Source organism: Plectropomus leopardus, chromosome 1, assembly GCF_026936395.1.
Source record: "Plectropomus leopardus strain MGB_pleo_1.0 chromosome 1, ASM2693639v1, whole genome shotgun sequence".
In the NCBI taxonomy this organism is placed as follows: Eukaryota; Metazoa; Chordata; class Actinopteri; order Perciformes; family Serranidae; genus Plectropomus; species Plectropomus leopardus.
In genome coordinates, this window is record NC_142176.1 from 8118718 (window position 1) to 8142472 (window position 23755).

General features: G+C 39.4%; 1 protein-coding gene across 3 annotated transcripts in view; it reads right to left on the reverse strand.

Annotated features, from left to right (window-relative positions):
• Positions 1–23755, reverse strand: part of LOC121946268 (protein kinase C-binding protein NELL1-like) — a 453829-nt gene that overhangs the window by 353914 nt on the left and 76160 nt on the right. The window contains exons 1-2 of one of the 3 annotated variants that reach the window (XM_042490773.2): positions 4603–4813; positions 3995–4123 (exon numbers count right to left, since the gene is read on the reverse strand). In XM_042490773.2, the coding sequence (XP_042346707.1) occupies positions 3995–4123; positions 4603–4651 (178 nt within the window). In that variant the 5' untranslated portion in view covers positions 4652–4813. Of the gene's footprint in view, positions 1–3994; positions 4124–4602; positions 4819–23755 lie in introns of those variants that run through there. The other 2 variants (XM_088070003.1, XM_088069950.1) reach the window with 2 other exon arrangements.

A 23755-nucleotide genomic window follows, 5' to 3' on the forward strand; every position in this document is an offset into this window, starting at 1 on the left:
ATTCCCATTACAGATCTGCGCAAAACTTAAGTGATGTTTTTGAAATGTCGATAAAACAAAATTGCGAGATGACTGCATTTCCAATTAACCAGAAGCTGGTTAATTGATATTGCAGCCAACTCACTAGCCATCATCATTTCCAGTCAACATAGGCATGTTATGTGAGCAATAATCAAAAGTCAAGCCCTTTACACGTGGGAGCAGCCAAATATGAGGGATTTCTGGGTGGTGATAGTCCACAATTTCACAGAGGAATTGTGGATTCAAAACTTCTAGATAATCCCTTCAACTTTGAAGAGTTATGTGATGCAATAGCACCTCCTGTAGTTCCTGCTGCATCATGCCCAAGACAGTCATTTTATACTGACAAGTGTGACGCCATAGCATCATGTGACCTATAAAAGCCAAAAAATGTTTCCATTCCAGATTTGCGAGATATGGCTCTTTTTTCAAAATTGACGTGTTCATGAGGTGTATTTTAAATTCTCAATTTCAATTTGCGTAATTTGAGGGTTAACCGAAACCCCATTCGATCACACTGGAGCCCTTTTTGGAGCGGTAGGATCGTGAATGTTAGCTCCTGGACTAATAACAGTAGGTCTCCTACAGAGATAATTAATGTTCATAACATTACGTTGTATATAACACTGTCAACCCCAGCGTTAACTTCTTTAGTGTCCAGTATGTCTGATTTTTTATAGCAGTCCTGTTCAACGCTTAGTGGTGAGACAAATTCAAGCATGCAGCTCAGGTGGCAAAGTATTACAGGGAGCAAATTATTTTGGGGGAATATTACACTGGAGATCACATTTATTTTCTACTCAAGGCATTCCACTTGCCTTAACACACTGTTTACTTGCCCTGGGCAAATGTTAATTTAAGCCCTGTGACAGAAAAAAAAATGCTTTGGTGGAGACATAACGCCATCAGGTAGAGTGCACTCACTGGACTGTGACAATTAAGTTAATTATTGAGATTTTTTTCCTCTATCATACAATGGTTAATGAGAAGGCAGAATTTCAGTCACTCAGTATTTTCTTTGGTTGAGCACAATCCTACTGTTATGCAGACTTCAAAACCAGGAAAAACAACACTTAGGATATTAGGAAATCTATGACGATGTCCAGTCTCATATCACAATATTGATGTAATATAAATATATTGCAAAGTTCTGCCTTGTTAAGTCAGAGGGTTAATTCTTGGGGAACCAATAATTTCTGCACCAAGTTTCATGGTAACCCATCCAGGTATTTTAGAAAATACAATTTATTCAAGAATTGCTTTCTATCAGTTTTACGAGGAAAACCCTGTACGATTTAAGTGCCAGCATCTGTTTGAAGTTGAGATATTTCACTCCAAACAGAACCAACATGTACCCACAGTGGGATACCAAAATACAAACTGATAATCACCCTTAAAAGGTTTTTAAACCTAAATCAACATGGGGGGGTCTGAGTAATGAGGTTGACAATCTGGGTTGCAATGTGGGATGAGAAACTGGGTCACCCCTTCTTAGATGACCTATCTTGATTCAATACATCACAGGAGTGCCCACAATGTAAAGAAACCCTGCTGATGGTGAGTGCAAACTGTAACATCATATATCTTAGCAATTAGCGGAGCTTTGTTCCCCGCTATCATCACACAGTTGGGGAATTTTGGTATTTTTCTTTCTTTTCATCACAAGATTGGATCACATATCCAGTTAAGGACCCTTAAGAAGAGGCTGTACACTCTTCTGCCTGCCCTAAACCGGCTTTCACTCAGTGCACAATTCTGGTGAAAACGTAGGAGACGAGAGGATGAAATCTATTTTCTGAAGCAAACCATCTGTTGTTTGTAAATCTCTGGCTAACTGGAGAGACTGGTCCCAGTGTGTCCAGCCAAAGACGCTGCCAGAGCCCTCTCTTTCTCTCTCAGTGCTATCGACACTAATTGGAGCACCACATTGCCCTTTTTTCCCGAGCCATTTGACCAGCATTACAATATGTTCCAGCGAGCCAATCAAATACATTAATTATGTTACTGAGCTCAGTGTACAACATGATTGCACAAGCATACATAAATCATCTCGAATATTCACTGACCCAATCAGCCACAGAGGCTCCAGCACAGCTTTTGTTAGACAGGTAATCCTGTTGTTATAAGCTATAGAACATCAACTTCGACACTTTTTAGCAACTTTGGCTCATTTGGGTCACACAGCCTTGAAAGCAGCTCAAGGGTGGACGAAATGTTAAAATAGGTCACAACACAAGCATCCTCCAGCACTCACAGGTCCAGTATTCCCGACTGGATTAGCCTCCCATTTCCCACACTATCTGGCCGCTGCACCTCGACCCTGGGAGCCCGGAAACCGTAGGGAGAGCAGCTTGGAGTAGGAGTGTGTGAGTGTATCAAATAAAAAGTGAGGTTGTGCATCCCGTATGGCCCTCCAGCACTGAATCTTGGACGGCTTCACCTCGGCAGAGTCGGCCAAGCTGCCCCTGCCTTCATTCATACAGAGCCAGTGGCACATCGAGCCAAGCACTCTAGAAAATAAAACCACATGCACGCACACACACACTACCTCTGTGCCGATATTCAACACCCTGCTTATTTGGGATTCAAGCTGCTGGTGTTTGTGCCAGTATCTTTGAATTTGAATATTTCCATGCCAAAAAAAGTAAAAAAGACTCAGTGTTTCTCCCCGGCATTGCATTCTCGCCCAGGTTGGAACAGCATTGGGCCATGATGAGACAATAACTCTCTGATTTAAGTTTAATGTGAAACTCATGCATACTGAAATATCAAGCTATTAAAAAAAAAACATTAAACACCCCAAAGTTTCAAATACGACTGTAAAAAACACAAAGCAAGGAACTAATCACTCAAAAAACTCTATCTCTAGAACAGTCTCTGGTATATCTCTTGCTCCCTCTGTCTTCTCTCATTTCTTGCCTCTTTCTGCTCTATAACAATTCAGCCTGTTCTTAACCTGGATAGACATCACTTTTCTTGTGCTGCAATCTAATTACTTTCACAAATATTTAACCTTTGAACCCTAACACATGGGGGGAAAGACAACTTGGCAAGAAATGTTCCAGAAATGAGCACATTTATAAAAAAAAAAAAAAATAAAAAAAAGTATAACAAATCTAGGGATATGTTTCCATAGTTTCCTATTTAATTGTCAAAAATATATATTTCAAATTATTTTACAGAATTAATATTTTTAAGCTGCTTTTATTGTACCATTTTCCTGATTTTTTTTTTGTGTGTTATATTTTGTTTTGGGGGGGTGTTTTTTCTTGTACTTTTTACTAATTTCTTTCTAATTCATGGGCCATTTCTTTATTTCTCTCCATGTTTTTGAAAGAAATAAAGCCAACATTCCCACGTTTCAAAGGGTTAAAGCTGAGTGCACCACAACAAGTCACATTAAATATTGTGTCCTTTAAAAAGTGCAGAGACTCAAGAGGGCAAAGTTATCTTCTCACACTGGTAAGGCATCTCACACTTAACATCATGCCACTGTTATGTTCACATTAAGACTTATGGCTTTGACATTTATCTGTAATTATGGGATAGTGCTTTTCTCTCTCTCTGAGGCTCTAAACCAGCCACATGCTGTGTGCCCTTCAGGGTCCCCACACCTGATATCCATTAACCACCAGTTGTTGAGATTACACAATGCTGGATGCCATTGAAAGCAGTGCTGTAGAAATCCCACACAGTTGAGAGCGCCCATGCGTGTCCAGGAAGCGCCCGAGCATCTGCTGCTCGGGACGAATTAAATGTGGAGTAATTATGAGCGGAGGCTCCCCGGAGTGCTCCGTCTGAACATCCCAGCTAACACTGTGACACCGAAAAGGTGTGGCGCTGCGTGGCTTTGCTCACACTAACTAATGAAACAGAAAAGGGCGTGCGTGTGTTGTGCGCACAGCCATAAGACAAAGACATTTCTGAACTTGGGCAGCGCGACTACTGAGGAAGAAATTGCAAGGGTGCATACCTCGAAACAGGAAGGCTTTGCTGCTGTTGTGGAGCCCCGCCACTTGGGTAATTCCATAGGTGGCATTTGCCAGGTCAAGTTCATTGATGATATCAATCTGGTAGTCCTGATCTGATCCGAAAGCCAACGCTGCGGAGGAAGAGATGAAGGTTAGAGGATGTGGAGCGGTGTGTTAACAGCCCGCTGAGAGGATTAAACCTGACAGGGTTTTTATTAAATTTATTTCGCAAACAGACACTGTTTGTGTGCATTCCACTGCTTTGGGGAGAAAAAGTCACGTTGTTTTTCTTTCCACGCAGGTTATTGCTATTTCTGCCCGCTGTATGTGCCCGCAGCCAACACCTGTGTTGTCCGAGAGGTACACTGTGCGCACACTGTGAGGAAAAAGGTGTCATCTCTTTTATCTGAATTCTGCTTGTTTTCTAATTTCAACTCAACAAACTGCATGTGATTAAAAAAAAGAACACGCTGCAGTCCACTACCAAACACATCGGACGTGCCAGCGCGGCGCAAGGTGCGAAAGGAGAAAGCGCAAAAAGACGTCAAGAAGCGCGCAACAGAATCCCCTAACAGAGAGCCACGCGGCTTTTTTCTTTTTTTTTGCTTACCTGGTTTGGTAAAAAAGAAAAGGGAAAACAAAGCCACGTAAATATCCATTTGTGTTGGTGAGTTTGCGCTACACAGAGTCCTCAGCCGCGCGCTCCGCTGCGTATCCACACTAAACCCGCTCTGGTCCGTCTGGCGCTGAGCACCCCTCTCACCTCGCCTGGATGTGGAGGAGGAACGGAGGAACGGTCCACATCACGGGAGCAGGGGTTTTCTCACTGCGACGTCAGATCGGTTTTTGGTGCTTGGATGCGTCCAATCAGTCAGTGCGTGGCATCCACACTAACAGGCGTCCGCTCTTATTCAGGACATATTTTAATCTGGATGGCGGACGCGTGTTTTGAGGATATTCCCAACTAACAATCTGTTAAATTCCCCCCGTTTAGACCACAGAAAATTCCAATTTTGGAGGTGAGAAAAGGGCTTTTCAAAGGAAAGTCTGTGAGGATATTCTCTGTAATAGATAGGTAGGCTGCTCTCACTTGTCACAGTGGAGATTAGTCAAAGAATTTCCAGTCTCATGGGGCAAATTAACAACACTGCAGCTGACAAAGTAGAACAGATTTCATTAACTGTATGGAGATATTGTAGCCTGCAGGATGCAAGTTTGTGTGAGGAGCTAAAAGCACCACACAGCAGTGGCGTGCCTGCTGTTTTTTTTTTTTTACTGGGGTGGTCCAAGTGTGGCATTGACTTAACCAGAGGTGGCATGAAGTGCGAGTGCTGCTACACATAGCTTTAATTAACCATTTTTGTCTCCACTAACCTGCATTAATTATTAACAATGCAGTGTCTTACATTTCCGTTTATTGTTAAAGGGATAGTTTACCCCAAAATGAAAATTCAGTAATTATCTACTTACCCTGATGCTGATGGAAAGTTGGGGGGAAGTTTTGTAGTCCACAAAACACTGCCAGAGGTTCACAGGGAAACGGCATTGCACTCATCTCCCAAACAATTGAACCAAATGGTGACTAAAATTCAAACTTTAAAAAAATTACATAATAAAACCATAAAATGTCAGTAGAGCAGTAAGGAGACACACACAGTCTTCTGGGTAGCATGTAAACACTGGTGTGCAGATACTGCGAGCTCTCACTGGTGTTGCGTGAGCACGCGTACCTAAACGTGGCTCCCACACTAGGAGCTACGGGCTACAAAAAGGCCAAAAACATGGTGCCAGTGACCTTTTTTCAAAACAACTTGTCATGTCAGGGCTTCAGGACACCTGGAGGAAGAGGAAGAGCAGTATGGAGACATTTTGTCATTTTATTATGTATTTTTTTTTAATGTTTAAATCCTGGTCACCATTTGCTTTAACTGTTTGGGATATGAGTGCAACACCTTTTCCCCATGAAACTCACCCACAAAAACTTCACCCAACTTTCCTACAGCATGAGGGTGAGTAGATAATGACCGAATTTTCATTTTTGGATGAACTATCCCTTAAAGTTTAAAAGATAAATAGAACTACCAATCACAACGCAACAGAGTGACAGCACACAAATGTAAAATAAAGCTTCCATAAGTTATTAAAGAAAATGTTCCTCCAATAGTAAATAGTATAATAGCAAGTATGAAGTGCCAACAAAATTAAAATAAATAAGCATGTCTGAAGAAACTTTTTAACAGTTTATCAATTTATTTGTATGTAAAATTAATCAGGCTAGCTATAAAAAACTCCAGCACATTACTGCCTCTCAGGTTTAAGACTGAACTGCAACTAAAAAACGTGTTGTTGCTACTTATCGTTAGCACCATTAGCTTGTTTACCTAATTACTTAAATGCTGTTGTCACACTGAATGTTCTGCTGAGCCGTTCAAACTTTATAACTTTTATGGAGAACAAAACAAATTATCGAATATTTATATTAAATTGCCCAATCAGATTCAACTGGCAAAATTCTGAGTCGGGTACATAACGTCTATAAACTATGTGATTGTCCTGCCATGATGAGGTGAATATAAATATGTGAAAAGCGATCTTGCTTGTTTAACCAATATTGTGTATAATGTGATTTGAAAGAAAATCAGAGCGCTGCTTAAAATTGGTCTGAGGGCCAAAACTAGCCCCCAAGCCAGGGTTTGGACATAACTTCTTTGCATCATCACCCCCCATCACTTCCTCCAGCAGCTCCTAAATCGACGCCTCTTCCTCCCACCTCCTCTTTGCCTCAAAGAATCCCTGGGATTTATAAGCACTGCTGCTCGGCTCCTCTCTCCTCTGGGGCCTGTCCTTATTGAGAACCATTAATCATAGCTCTCTCCTGCCTGCCTCTAATTTGTGTACATTGTCAGGTTGTCTGGGTTACCTGCAACAACACAAACTGGCGAAAGAAGAACAGCGGCATCTGCTCAGTGATTATGGCAGTCTGCACCGCCTGCTCCACCCTTGCAAGTGTGCTCGACACCAGGGATGGTGTTATGTCTGCGTTTGGATGCAGGTCACTGTTCCATGCTCATGACTTAGACTGTAAACAGCAGCATTCTGCAACTACTGATCCAGAACTAAAACATTTTCACTGTATTTGTGCAGGTGGTGACGCAACTTCATTTCTGCCTTTCAGGCTTTCAATAAGTTTAAAAGAAAAGAAGCAATTAAGTGTTTTCAAAATTCAGTTGTAGAGTTCCTTTACACTTCCTGACTCTTCATAATCAAGATCATCGGTGGAATTATCTACTGAAGCACAGCGGATGTACGTCAAGGCTGCTGTCACGAGCCACAGCCAGCCAGGGAAAAGCAAAGAAAAAACTAAATGAATATAGATTTCATTGAATTCTCATTCAATCACTTTTCTTTCCTTACTACATCTTGGCAAAAAAAAAACAATCCCCAGAGTTAATGTTGGCATTTTAAGTTTATGCAAACCAAGGATATATTACATTAAGATGTTTAAAATGTAGCAGATGCATTGAAAATGTATGTTTCTTTAGGTTTCAATTTTAGTGTTTTTCTGTGACAATGCTGTGGTTGAGGAAGCACTTTACAACTGAAAATATACAGACTTCTAGCAAAACTAGGTTGTCAATGCTGTAGAAAGACACAAATACTTTTGGTGCAACATGACCAGAGAAAACTGCGAAATCGGTAGATTATATATACGCTTCAAATATACAGTCTTTTAGCAAAACTAGGTTGTCAATTCTGTAGAAAGACACAAATACTTTTGATGCAACATGACCAGAGAAAACTGCGAGATCGGTAGATTATATATACGCTGGCAGTTTACCTGCCAGTAATTCTGATGTGGTCATCTGTAGGTCATGACATGCAGACATGTTAAAACTGGGCTATATTTGATTGAAAAGTGGAGGTTACTTAAGGTTTCAGCAGGATTTCAGTGACTACATTTAAACATTACGACCTGCTTTGCATTTAAATGTAATTCAATGTCGTTAAAACAATGCGACCTGGACATCTGCAAAACATTAACTCTGCAATAACATTTAGCACAGTTGTAACCTAGACACCCAGACCTCCACGAGAATACGAATGAAGCTGAGCTGAAGTTTAGTCACAAGGACTACTTTTCATTTTCTCACACTCTTTATTAATGCATTTTCTTTCCCACCTGCAACCTCATTTTGGTAACTAATGGTGTTTATTTGATTTATTTGAACACATCAGATTCTGCCATGACTTCTGTGCAGTCCTGTTTCTGTCAGAATACAAAAATGTTCCTTTATGTGCCTCTGTCAGCTGTCATTTCATTGTCCAACTGACAGGACCCATTTCCACCCTTCCACCTTCAGTTTGAAACTATTTCCACCTGAAAAATGAGATAGATGGTGTAGGGGGGGCAACATTCGATCTATGTTCAAGTTTTTCTGACAAGGACTTAGTGTGACCAGGTAAAAAATGACATCCCTCTCATAGAAGCAATGATGTAGGTAGCTTGATGTTTCTAAGTGCCTGACTTTGTCACCAGATCTTTCTTATATTTTGGAAAGCAATTACTTTTTTTAGGTGTGAAAACTCAAAAACTCAAAAGTCAAGTTTTCAGCAGAGCTAGTCCCAGAGTCTTGTACAGCTTTATATTCATACAATTTACTCAGGAAGCTCCATCCGTATGATTTTCAGAAGATAAAGGCTCCATTAATATTAAGATTCCATTGAGGAATTTTCGAATATTTTAGCATTGCACAATTATACCATCACATACCATATACCCTAGCGAAATTTCAGGAACGAATATGAAATATTATGTACGGAATAAGCCATGAAAAAGTCTGCATAGTCAGAAAGAGTGATGGATGGGTCAAACAAACTCTGGATCTTTATCCAGTAGCCCAATGTTCGTTTACCATATGAAACCAAAAGTCAATAGTTATGTTAATAACAACTTATTAGTATGTGTATGTGGCGTATTTCACATTACAATACATTACGTTAGTGACAAACATATTTATTTTCAGCCAAACAGTTTTGCTTTTTTCTAAAACTAACCACATGCTTTGTTGCCTAAAACTAAGGAAGCAAACCTAAGACTGTTTTTGCGACATTGTAAGGTGAGAATGGGGGAGAATGATGTAGCATAGTATTGCGATATTTTTGTGTGGCAATATCATATCAATACATTCATGCAAAGTATATTTTATTTAAATTATATCAATTATTAATGTTACAAATACAAATTCAACTTTTAGTTGCCTGCTCAACTTTTTTTTCAGTCCATAAGACACAATTTACTGCAATAAAAATGAAGTGAGATAAACTAACTGAAAACTTTATACAACAACAAACTCTTCCTCTGGGGGCATAATTTGCATTTGAAAAAGGGTAATAAATCACATGTCCCCCTGTGCATGTTATTGCAATACTCAGCAAATACTCAGCAATACTCAGTAAATTGGCATGCTGTCCCGGAGCTTCCAAAACTGATGAAGGACGGCCACATTTGCTTCCTCCTTATTTCTGTCGTGACGTTAAAGAGATTTGGAAAAGAACCAACAGATTCGTTGACATATTTTAAGATATGAATCACTGTTGACCAGATCGAGGCTAACTTTGTTGATATTTTATCTGTAAGGATAGCTTCCACCCGAAAGTAAATTTGATGCTATTTATTGGATATACACAGCATCTAGCATCCCAACATAAATGTATCCTTCCATCACATACTATAGTTGCTGCTGTCAGCTGCTTGAAGAGACATTGCCTGATGGCCAGAAACTATTATGCACACTGCTGCACCGAAACAGATCCAGCATTGCTGTGTTTCTTTTAGTCAAGCTTGTCAGGATAGGGTAGATATGCAGATGCCTCCATACAGGGCACCAGATGCCACTGAATGGTTTGATAAATGAACGTGTATATTATGTAATGGCCTTCACAGTCACCAGATCTCAACCATGTTTAACAACCACAAGAGATTCTGCAGCAACATGTTAGTGAGTGATCTCCACTACCATTAACAAAGTGCCAAATGATGATCTTCTGGGAAAACAATGTATCATCTCCTCCCCTAGAATTCCAGAGACTTGAAGAATGACAAGGAGCACTTAACTCTGATAATGCTTTTTTTTTTCTTGACTTTGTCACTCGTGTATGTAACCTCAACATCTAAAGACACTCATACAATTTACACCCAGTTGTATCCTGGAAACCAAGATGTTTTTCAACCTGCAAATCAACAAATCAGTGCTGGCTGAGCTACAAATGCACTGATTGGACATTTGTTGATATTTGTGCTTTCTGCATTGGGGCTGTGCCGAATCTAAAGTGAACAAAGAGAGACAGAGCGGGACTGAGAGCGTCAGAGAAAGCGTGGACTGGCAGCAACATGAATGTCAACAGGATTAGCTCTATAATTTAGTCCCATTCTGCAGATTGCAGGATTGCTGTGTGGCCCAGCTGTTTTCAATCTGTGCTTGTCAACACATTACAATGCCCGCCGTCGTCCCGCATTCACACACCGTGAGGTCAGCAGAAGAGGTGCAAACAGCGGACCCTCTCTTATCAGGAAACAGGCGAGCGAGACATTCAATTGCACACAAACAGAAGTGACCTCAAAAACGGCACTCAGAAAGCTCATTCGCTATGGGTCTTAGTTGCCTGACGGAGATGGAGGCCAGAGTTTAGAGTTTGTCGGAGCAGAACAGGAGTCAAATTAAACCCACAGGAGGCGAGATAGGACTCAGTCACTGATGAGATAAATGACATTCAGCAGCACTTCTATTTTACATGATGAATCTCTTTCTGTTCCATCATATTCATTTATGTGACACGTCAGCCTGATAAAATCACATTATTATCATAATAGTACAAGTCATGAGCTCTAATGTGCTCTGATATTTCTAGGAATCAAGAGCAGCAACATGCGGGGTCAAAGTGACCTGGCTACCATTCTTATATTCTGAACATTTGAGCGAGTAAAATCTTCATCTATCAATTTAATTATGGTGAAAATGTTACATATAAATTGATGCTGCGTGTAGGTGTAAAGTGACGCAAATGCACTTTGAGAACACAATGAACACCCAGAAACCAGCAAATTAAGTGTATGAAATTACTCAGAATGCACAGCAAGCAGAGAAATACATCTGCTGACTTAAAAGCTGCAAGTTATAATCCTGATCTTCTTTGAGCACTTGTGTAGTCGCTTTAAAATAAAAAAAAACACACAAAAAGAGTATCTCAGATTTTTCTCACTTTCTGACAATATCACACACAGGTGTGCTATTTCTCATGAAAAATAATTAACATGTTTTCTATGTTAATTAAATTTTCTACTAACTCAGATATATTTGGCATCAAGTCCAGCTCCAGCTCCGTGGCATGGGAAAGCCCAGACTCCCCTCCAGATCAGCAAACTTTCTGTTGCTGCCGTTACACGCGTTAGACCAGGTGCAACCGTTGATCACCAGCCCGCCGTGACACCCATCAAGGAGCTTTGTGCTGGTCATATTCAAACCACTACAACTGCAAACAGAATGTTGATCCCTGGAGCTGCTGCCCGCTCTTCTCAACACATTCTCATCCCAACTCGTCACATATTGCCGCTCTGTCAACGGGCAAATTTGCTTCATTTCTTTCAAAAACATGGGACAAAGGCAACTAGCAAGAAATAGTAAAAATTACAAATTAGGAAACAATAACAACATAAAAAATAACAATAATAAAGTAAAAAATAAAGGCAAACACGGCAAACAAGACTTGGCAAAAAGTGCTTACAATAATGTACAATTCTGTAACAGAATTCTAAATGTGTAATTATGATAATTATAGTTTTTTCAGTCTTTTTTTTTTCACTTTTTACCTACACATTTTTTTTTTTTTAATTTTCACATCTATTAATTTCTTGCAAATTGCAGGACATTTTTTGCAAAATTGCTCATTAAAATGAAAAAATCACACTGATTTATTAGTGTGTTCAATGGTTTAAATATGTGTGCAAGGCTTCTGAAAGCAGCACAGGAAAATGGATGTCACTCCAGGTTTCAAAGGGTTAATGATTGATACAATGTAAGGTCTGGTAATGTTAATGAGGTAGGCACTAAGAAATATATTTAATTTTGTATCATGTTGGAATATTCAAATGAAAACTCCTTTTTAATCGTCTTAACATTTTCGTGCATGTGTTAATTTTACTGATAATCACAAAAAATTCCACAACCATATTATTAAAACCATATCACAAGGCACTTCAAACATAGTCCAGGCCTTTAATTTAACCATCATCTCAAATCAGCACACAAGGTACATTAAAGTGCTGGTAACCACAGCAACGGTACTTCTGCTTTGCACCGGGTAACTTCTAACACTGGTCAAAGGCTCGAAACATTCTGCTTTAGCAAGTGCTAAGTGACTATAGTCTGAGAGCCATTATACACTTTGATTTGTCCTGACATAAACTCAACACCGCTTTGAGTCACGACATTTGTAACCTTAAGTGCCACTAAAAAAGAAGGAACTGTATTTAGAAAGCTCATTTTCAGCTGATGAAAAACTGAATGACTCTGACAGAGTTTGCACTGTTGCAGACTGGTCAAAAATGCTGTTTCATGTTCAAACTGTGCCCTTAATCAATAGAAGAATACGTCTTGCATATGATAACCCTGACAGACATGAAAGATGTATACTCTACATAATGGACAAATAATGGTCTGATGAGCAGCAGTTGTTGAATGAGGGCCTGAATACCACAGTGCAGGGAATAGAGCCATGCAGCAGAGTCCCGCTGTGTTTGCTGAAAACCTCTCATTACCCATTAATCACAGTGTTAAAACGCTCACCACCATAGTGCTCAAATTTGCAGCATGGCGAACGCCATCATGTGCCCCACAGTGTGCCAGGCTTAGAGGTCTTGGTCTTTTGTTAATCACTGCTATTGTCCATCACTGCCTTCATCTGGTTAAAATGGGCTTTCTGCTGATCTGCCAGACAAAGCTGTGTTCAGAGAAATATACTGAACAAAAACTCAAACGCAACACCTTTGTTTTTGCTCCAGTTTTTCACAGATTTAAGCTGAAGTCTTTTTTATGCATTTAATACAAATTTTGGAGACAAATTTGTTGATCCTTGAAATTGCTGAAGAGAATCTCTGCACACCTGAATGTGTGACAGGTGCGTCGGAGGAGGGAGCAATCTGTAAACAGAGAGAGAAACTCCCACATGCTGTCCTGCATGTCCCGCTTACTGCTGACATATTTATTAAATGAAAACAGGTTTCAGGTACCTGATGAAGGTCTGCTAGACCAAAATGTTCTGTTTTTTTCATTCAATAAATATGTCAGCAGTAAGCGGGACAGTGCGGGAGTCTCTCTCTTTGTTTATGGGTCACCAATTTGTTAAAATCTGTGTTAGTGAGCACTTATTTTGCAAGATAATCCATCCACCTGGCAGGTATGGCATATCAAGATGGTAATTAAAGAGCATCATTACTACACATGTGCCTTTGGATGGTCACAATAAAAGGCCACTCTAAAATGTGCAGTTTGATCACATATCACAATGCCGCAGAAGTTGCAAGTATTGAGGGGACCAGCCATTGGCATGCCAACAACACCAATGTCCACAAGAGCTGTTACCTGTGAACTGAATGGTCCTTTCACTGTAATAAAATGTCTTTAATGCTGCTTCCCTGAATTTGGCAGTGCATCCGACCAGCCTCACACCCCACCGCACGAGTTGTTTACGATGACGAACTGCTGTCAAGCCAAGACGATTAGCATACAGACGAGCTTAACTGGTTTCTGACAGTTTGTGCAAAAATTCTTCGGGTATCATGCTCTAGAGTTTCCTTGAATTTCACAGTAAATCCAACAGCCCTAACAACAGCAGGCGACATGCAGCCACACCAGCTAAAGACCTACATCTAGTGTCTTCACGTGCAACATCATCTGAGACCAGCCATCCGAACAGCTGATGCAACAACTGGTTAGTACAACCGAGGAATTTCAGTAACCAAGAAAGCTCATCTGTATGCTCACCATCCTCACCAGGGATAACACATTTTAACAAATTTGTGACCAAAATTTGTGAGAAATGTATCCTTTGAGTGCATGAAACAAGTCTAAGATCATTAACTTAACCTGTGAAAAATGAGAGCAACAACAAAGGTGTTGATTTAAATTTTATACTTGTGCAGTCATGTGGCGTACACAAGATATGTCAGTGACAACATCTGTACTGCATCATCAAATGAGGGATTATAGAGAGGGCTGCATCTGACTGATTGACTGACTCCTCTACATTTGCTTTCTACTGACCATCAGGTGCATACCAGGGCAAAATAGCATAGTGGAATGAACAGAAACTGGAGGAAACTATGTGAACACAGGCAGAGCATGCCAACTCAGTAAACAAATGCCCCAGACACCCTTGGCGGTGCTCAAACCGGGGCCTTCAGTGCTCAGTGCAGGCAATATTGCTAACTGTTCTTTCATCCACTCAAGAGCTTTTGAAAAGCTCAGTTGTTGGTGATGGCAAATGTTGATTTGTCTGGATTTAAGGCCAAAATTTTCGACTTCTATTCCAGAATTCTGGTCATAAAGAACAACTACCAGACGCAGGTTTTAACCCTATAACATCCTAAATTTAAACAGAAATAAAACATTAAAATTACTTAACTTGAAAATAAAATAAACACAGAAGTGGTCTATTAAAAAGAGTGATTAATCAGAGGCAAAGAAGAAAAAGGACACGGAGCATCACTGTGAATCACAAAGCCTGCTATCATCCCACTGGCTCACCATGGTGGAGTGAAAAGAATTAATGAACAAACTGATAATTACAATTGCAATTTTCTGTACTTTTTTTACATAGCTTTTTAAAAATAATTTCATGAATCTACTAGTTTCTCGCAATTTATGGGGCATTTGTTGCCAAGTTGCTTATTACCTTCTTTTGCATGTGTCTTAAAAAATCAAACCAATTTGTAATTAATAAATCTAAAAGTCAAGATCATAAGGCAAATTTCTTTGCATTCATTTGATTCCCTAGCTGAGGGTCTTTTGGGCGAATGTGACGTGATACCATCAGCTAACTACACTGAACAACTAAGAGGAAGACTGTGACTGTGGATGCCCCGTATGCTCTGGAGAGGCAGGGGCACAGTCTGTGCTATATAATACAAATTTATTTTTAAATTGTATCAGCAACATATCTTAAGGGTCACACAATATTAGGCTATTTAATATGCTTTAATTTAATTTATTTATTTGGCATATTTCCCGGCTGACATTTTAGTCATTGATATTTTCATCTGCTGGACATGTACACATGATACCAGCAAAAAGCCAACATATGCCGGCTAACATACACCTTTGGTGTGACTTTCTGTACAGACTGAAGGTTTATACTTTTAAGCACCAAGAAATTGTGTTGGCAGTTCACAACCTGGCCTTGCCCAACTTTATAATACATACAATGCTGTCAGTCTAAAGGTAGAGCTGCAGAGTGAAGGTGAAGCTTCGGTAAACAGCGGGTGTTGTTCCATTCAGCTGTGCTGAAGAGTTTTAGGTTTAGTCTGGCTTTAATAGGTTGAGTGGAGTGGGTAGAAGCTACGAGAAGGTCATGACTCTGCACCATCAGAGACTTATAAAGCCAGAGGCAGCTCCAGAGGGACATCTTAATGGCTCTCAGGGGAATCAATGCTTTAACTTTATATTGTCAGCCGCAGTCGGAGTCTCGTCGACTGTCACTTCTCCAAGAACATGAATAATGTGTTCCTTAGAGGGACTTGGGGGAAAAAAAGGAGCTTCACCAATGTGAAAATGTGATCCCAGAAACTACAAAGTGGTGGATTCTATTCAATACGACTGCAACTGTTCCACAAAAGATTTTTTTTTTGTCCTGTGTGCATTTCCTGCACGACAATTTTAAAAATGATTCTCCTTATTCAGTAACAAGGGAGGAAATGGTCGGATGGAGTTTTTTTTTTTCTTTCGCTCCAACCTGCTGTGAGCGCAGAATAAGTCATGGATTTAACGGGCACCTCCACTGCAAACCGACGCATTGTTCACAAAAACTGTGCCCGGGAGGTAATTATCGGGTGGCACAGAAAACTCTCAGCTCTGGACATGATGGGCATGAATTGTCCCTGCAAGTTTGATTCCTTTGACAAATATAGCAGCACTTATCCCAAGCATGACCCACTTTTGCTCTCAACTTTCTTCAGGCAGAGGTAAACACGCTTGCTAGACTGAAAAAGCAGCGCCTCTCTTGCAGAAGGCAGCGGTGTGATTGGAATGACAACTTATTGCTGTATCATTGTATCACTGAGATAAGACCTCTCATAGTGCAGACAAAAGCTTTCTAATATGAGTGCAGCAAGAATTCAACAAACAGCTAAAACAACAGTAATGCTTATCTAACAGCAACCCCTAATTTACAAGGCCTGTACTACCCTCCTGCTAAACCTGCAGAATCATGCTTTCACAAATGTTTTTCTCAAAAGATTTAAAAGGACCATACCAATATTCATGCAAATTTAGTTCCTTAATTTATAAGTCTGGGAATTTTCTTTTTCTTCCTTTTTTGACATAAATCCCATGAACAGGCCAAAACCAAAAATGAAGTGATCCAACTAAAAATGTACCAATATGTGTACTATTGTCCTTATCCATATTATGTGAAAATAAACAGCTCTGACATGATGGCACATCTTCCTGAATTTGGCCAACTGTCTACTGGAAAAAAACAACACAAAACTAAATCAAAATGTTTGAAGAACATCAGTAATCAACTTTTATTGTTAAAGTACATTTGCACTGGCAACATTTTTCTGCGATTGTTAGGGAATTTCAGTACTTTGTACTGTCCAAAATTAAAGAGAGACTCCGAATTTGCATATTTCCTGATCTGTTGCTCTGATTGTTGGTTCCTGGTTGGTACCTGTTCACTTGGTTTTCATGATGTTCTCAGTAAAATGCAGCACTATTGTATGAATGGACACCTCTTGTCTGTTTCCAGGCAGAGAATGAGTTGAAAGCTTTTGATTTTCTGCTGTAACAACGTGAAAACACACTGATATGCCTTTTTTACTGTGCCATTTTTCCTGCATACTCTAAATTTTCTCATGAAAGTCAAGCATTCAGATACAATCTGCACCAAGGCCTGTCCCAATAATGGCCAGAAAGAAAGAGATGTAACTGGGCAGAATTACATTGATATGGACACACAAGACAGTCAAAGCAATACCAGACACTCTGGCCCAAATGAGGACTGTGACCTTCTATCCCTTGTGTGGTTTTGATATATTAGTTTTCTTCTCTCTGTTGTTTATGTCGGCATGATGTAAGTTATTCAAATTGACCTCACACCTTTTCCATACCAAATATATAGTTTATGTTTCTTTGTGTCTCTTTTCTCATGTTGCCTGATTACACTGCTAATATTGATATCACGTGATTGCCTTGAATGTAACATTTTTAAGTTGGTGTTGTAATGATTTTCATAGTCAATGACAGAGCCTGTTTTTTGTATTCTCAGTTTTGTATCTGTTGTTTTTATTGCGTTATGCCCCTAGAGGCCACTCTCTTTGTCTCAGTTTGCCACTATACCCTGTAGAAGGCACAAGCCGATAAGCGTTGGTGTATTTTTATTGTTTCTAACCCTATGAATTAAAAGGCTTTTATCCATCCTGAGTGCCCGGACCTGGTTCTTTTACACCAAAGTTTTTTCGTTAGTTCCTACTTTTTTTTAAACATTCAAAACATTACTCAGACATTTTGAGAAATACCCTTAAATACTGTCTTGCAGTTTGAAGGGAAGACTGACACTACTACTGATTTAATTAAACTTGTAATTTTTGAGTTCCAACAACTTCACAAAATTAAGTAAATATAAGTAAACTTAACAGTTAGATATAAAGTAAAGTAATCGCTATATTTACTTTTTTTCAAGGCAATGGGTTTCCTAGATTTTTTAAAGTTAAATCAGCTTGACAGATTTAACAGTGTAGATGTCATTTTTAACTTGTAGGATTCCCATGTTTTATAAACTTTGCAATCACACCAGATCTTCCACAGTCTGGAAACAAAAGTGAGACATTTTATGAACAGTACGTTTTACAATATGTACAACAAGGCATTAGAGTTGCAGTTTGAAAGACTGTAAGGACTGAAAACCTTTGATATGTTAAATACTCATAAAACAGAAGTACAATACATTAATAAACCATTAACTGCATAGCACTGCTTTGATCCAATACACTGCTTCCTAAATGTGCTCACTTAATCAGTGGCTAATAATGTGATCTGGAATGTGAAGACTTATTTGAGTCTTGAGTGTGTGAGGTGTGTAATCTCTGAATCACAATGAACCGCCTAATTATACTGAGGTGATATGAAAACATTATTATGACTTTTTCCAAGTGAAGATGTATTCTCTAAACTGATGCTTTGTGGGAAACAATAAATTAATGCTTGATATTATATGCAAATAATTCTACAACACGCAATGTACAGAAATGGAGTCCTTATTATCAGCCATTGAGAGCAGTGCAATTAAAGCTGATCGAGTCTTGATGGTGCTCCCTTGGTTGGAATTATAACAGTACAAATGGAGGAGTGCTTTACAGTAAATACAGAGTGCAGACATTTCATTCCAAGGACCCAAACTAGCTGCAGGGTGCTGTATGCTGAAATAACGCTCATTAGATCATGTGAGCAGTACTAAGGGCCATATGGACTCTCCAGCCCCCAAATTAGAAAGACCACGCGCCTCAGAGGCTGCTGAGGTGGGAAAAAAAGACACAGATAATAAAAAGCTCTGTGTGTTGCTCATTATATGCAGCAGCGGTGAGCAGGGATCTGGTGTTTTAACCTAATTATTACAATATTGTCAATAATCACAGCAAGGTATTAAGGTTCTGATTATAATGTAAATGGGTTTAAAAAGAGATCTCCACATTAATTTTCCATTTTTTATGGCTTAATTGAAGGGTGAGGTTAGAGGACATATTAAGAGCATGGATTCTGAATACAGAAACAGTGTCTTTATTCAGTGACTGTATTATTTTGATGTGCATAAGGTATTTAAAGTAAAGGTGGCATAAACGTAGCAGACACATCAGAGGGGATTCACCGCAACAATGTCTGGAAGCAGTAGGGTTTGGCAATAAAACAATAATGATCATGATCTCAGTAAAATTTTCCTGGATAAAGATGTAATTAATGTTCAGTTTGAAATCCCCTCCTGCGCACCCAATAGGTATCCTCGCGCCCCTAGTATTAAAGTATAGTGGTGTACCATACAGTCATTGCAGGTTCCGTCCAGCCGCATAATCAACTGACACCATCCTTCGGCGTATCATACAGCCATGCCAAGTGCCATCCGTCCGACTGGAGGTGTATCATAGCAACACAAAAGTTTTTGTCTGGCCGCATTAAAAACTGACACCACATGGCGACGCATCATACCACCACAAAAGGTGGCTATGGCATCTGTATCTTACACCAAAATCACTGACAAAGCGCCAGTATATGAGAACTTCGGGAAGAGAACAGGCTTGCGGTCCCGAATAACATTTAAGGGGCTTCAAAGCTTCAGTTCTATTTACCCGCAAATAGTTCAGACCGTATGCAAAGGGACCTGGAGGAGGGGAAAATAGTAATCAATCATATTCATCTATGCTAATCAACTAATCAGCTGACATAAGTAGATAAGCACCTCTCTGTGTGTGTGTGTGTGTGTGTGTGTGTGTGTGTGTGTGTGTGTGTGTGTGTGTGTGTGTGTGTGTGTGTCAGACAGTGATAAAGAAAGTGGAAGGTGGACTATTACAAGCAATGTTTTTAATAAGTCAGAACATATAGGGGCCTCATCACAAGATGCAAATCATAAGATGCAAATCAAGTGCTTCGATACGAGTGGCAGCTGCAGATATCCGTCCACAATTCCTCTTTGTTACTTTTTTTTCTTGTTGCACTGCAAATTTAATGCTTGAGGCAGAGGTTGATGACTGCGCTGAGAGCACTGGCCTCATTCATGTCTCACACTTGCCACCTCCTTTCAGTTTCCTCCATTATTTTATTGGCGGAAAAATAATACAAAAATCAATGTTTTTATAAATCATACAATCATAAATACGGGCACTCCTCTTTCAATTAAACTGATTGAAGCAGGCATCACCAGAGCTCAGTCTCCGGTCTCTACTGGACAAACAGGCAGCTGAGGTGAAGACACTGCGACACATCGTGGTTGAAGGATAAGTTACAACACTGTGAAAAGCCGGCAGCCAGCAATGGCAGAGAGACCATGGGGAATAACTGCATGTTTAGCGCTGCACACTTACACCTTCATATACGGTTTACCCAAGTTATATTTCAGGAAAGTATTAAGGTATGATACATTACATACAGACCAAACCTAAAATGCTCATTGAGGTCTTTCAGAAAGTCAGAAACAAAAATACGTATTTTGTTATTTAGATATGGGGACTTGTCAGGTGGGGTATCAAACTTCAGGAGGGACAGTGTGCTTTATACACATACGCACAAAATAACTCTATCCTCTGGTCTCTTTCACTCTGCAAAAGTCATTTCACTCCATCAACTGAAGTCAAGGCCTCCAGTTCACCACATATAAAGACTGTATTGACTCCTGCCCATAATTATTCACAGTGGCAATATCCATCCATCCAGAGTTGCAATGACAGCACACTGAGCAGGGATCTCCTTCCTTCCAAGTCACATGCTCAAGCTCTTCTTAGGGGATCCTAAGGCATTTTAAGGCCAGATTTGGGCCTGCCCTGAGGTCTCCTTCCACTTGGATCGATCTAAAAAATCTTAAATTTCCCTCGGGATCAATAAAGTACCTATCTATCTATCTATCTCTCTGTCTATCTATCTATCTATCTAGAACAGTGGCGTTATTAAGCCTTGGCATCCAAACCTTCAGCCCTGAATGTTTTACTTTCTTTCTTTCTTTCTTTCTTTCCTTCTAATTACTACTACTAATCTACAAATATTTTCCCTTGAGCCTCTCTGAATGACTGAAGTTTTCATCCCACATGATGTGTTCATCCTACATGATGTGTTCAAGGACCGTCAGAAAGTTGACAATCCAGAAAGATTTTTGGTGTTTTACAGTTTCTGACTCAAATAAATTGTGTAACTTTGCCTTTTTTTTTTTTTTTGGCAGGCCTGGGAGTTTGGTAGTCATATTGTCTTTTAAAATCACAAAATTCTTGAAAAGAAAAAAAAAACTTATCTTGAATTATCTTAATTATCTTAAAAATATCACCATAAAATCACCACATTTTAAAAGAAAAAGAAAACAGCCAATTAGAAAAAAAAATTAAATTGCAAAAAAGTTTTGAAAAAGAAAAAAAAAATGACAAAGTTTTTTTGTTTTTTTTTTAAATGACAAAGTTTTTTTTTTTTTTTTAAAAAATCACCAAAAGTTTTAAAGGAAAATAAAATTGCCAAAAATGTGTCAAAAAAGGTGCTGGTTAAGCCCCTTATGTCCTCAAATACTGGGAATACCATCTAGTTTTTCTCCACGTGCCTTTTGGTATATCCAAGCTTCTCACCCTGTTGCTGAAGCTAAACCAAGATAAACCACAGCACTTTATCAGTGACGACCTGCACCTCATGACCACATCTGAGAACTGAAACCCAAACAGACTGATGAATACAGAGCTTTGCCTTCAGGCTCCAGCTCCCTTATCTACGTATATTTCCCACAGAATTACATAAAAGTGCATCACCTACTGTACATCGCCTGGTTGACATCCTTTTAGGAGGAACATTTTTCAGAGGTTCTGAAGAGTGCCACACATTTATTGTTGACACATCTTCCTTTCTCCAAGCCTAGCTTCTGGCAATGTGAGCGGTCTTGACTACTAATGTGCACATAAATGACACTGACAGGACTTCCTGAATCTGCCTGCCTGAGAACAACTTCTCTCTTTAGGAGTAGTCGATACACTGCCAGTCTGGTTCTATTTCATATAAATAATCTCTCTATAATCACTATCATCTAAACCTTTCAACAACAAAAACAAATCACAGCCTCATGGTGAGTGACCATGAACACAAAGACAATAGAGCAATTACAGGCCAAGCAGTAAGTGCTTCTTTCCGGGAGAATGACATGCTTTTATATTACTCTGACAATAGGACCCTTGCATAACCAGCCAGTGGTAGAGACCTCTGTTAGGTAGGAAGATTAATAGATGATTCAGGTAGACAGTCCCAGGGGGCCAGAGAGCCGGTCTGAAGCTAAATGACCTCAGATGGCACAATGAAGCCAGACCGCTCTTTCATATAAGCAAGCCATACTGAGATAAATCGCCTTTCCCCCTCTTCATCTTATTATAAGTTCCTCTGGAATTAAAGCAAGTTCTTGGGTTTAAAAAATTCAAAAATCAGCTAAGGAAAAGGAAAAAAAATAGGAAACCATGATTACTGTACAACTCTGCAGAAAGCTATTAACGTAACGTCTATCTTTAAAAAAGGCAGGATAGACTTCCACTAATCTGTGTTCTTAAATAGGTTTTCTTTGCTGACCTGCGTTTTTACAACTCCCTCAGCACAGCAGTCATAGGCTGGATTGCACCAACAAGGATTAATTTTTAAACCTGATTAAATCATGGTTTAAGTTTAAATGCTGTTGCACCAAACTTTGAAACAAAATCTGGGTGAAAAAAGAAAAAAAAATATGGTAAAAAGTATGTATTTATAATTATTAAAATTCCATATTTAAAAATATGTCAACATTTTTTATAATTTTTAACTGCTTTTCAAGGTCCTTCCTTGTTTTATTATTTTATTTTTTTCCATACTCATTTTCAGGTAATTTTCATGTACTTTTTCATAATTTCTTGCTAACCTTTGGTCATTTCTTCTTCTGTTGCTCATTGCCTTCTTTGAATGTTTTTGACAGGAATCAAGTCAATTTACCTTGGTTTTAAAGGGTTAAATAGCTGTGCTGTGATAACAGATATAGGGATGAGAGTCAAAAAGGACTGGCAGGCAAGTTTCTGTTAGACTCCTCTGTACATGACAAGTCTCTTCATTCTCCATCCCACTCTTAATAACAAAGTGCACAGCGGCCATCACTTAACTAATAGCAATATCTGTTGTTTGTTTAGCAGTTCAGAATCATTTCTCACTGAGAGTTTTATTCGTGGGAAACTAAGGAAATGGGATTCAATGACACATCGCAAATGCAGCAGTTATGTCATCAGCTGTAATGACGGCATGTCGTCTTGAAAACAGACATCAAGCTCCCTATCCTCCAAGTCACACTCAGCTCTGTAGTTGGTGGGAGCTCAAGGAAGCTGTAAGACAAAGTCAAGACTGACGGGGATTTCTTATAAGCCGCAGAATACATGAGCACAGCATCACAGTGACTCATTCAACATGTCCTCAAGCAAGAAAAGAATGCTTGGAAAGCCTCGTTTACAGTCATGGGGAAATAACGCCAATTGTCCATCAGTTTATTTTGCTTCTAGCTGAGGGAAGCTTGATTATTTTTAAAGTCATTTATTGTTTGGTGGCAATGCTAATTATACAAGGAAGTGCTCACAGCTGGTCTGACTGCACTCGCTATTATTCTAGTAATTGCTTTGATTCCATTTCTGCATTAATGGAGACAGTGTTTCACTCCCAGAAACCTGTTTCTAATATTCCTGTTGTTCATTTCTTTTGCTTGTTTAATAAAACTGGAAATAATGAGCCCCTTAAGTAATGTGACCTAACCAGTGT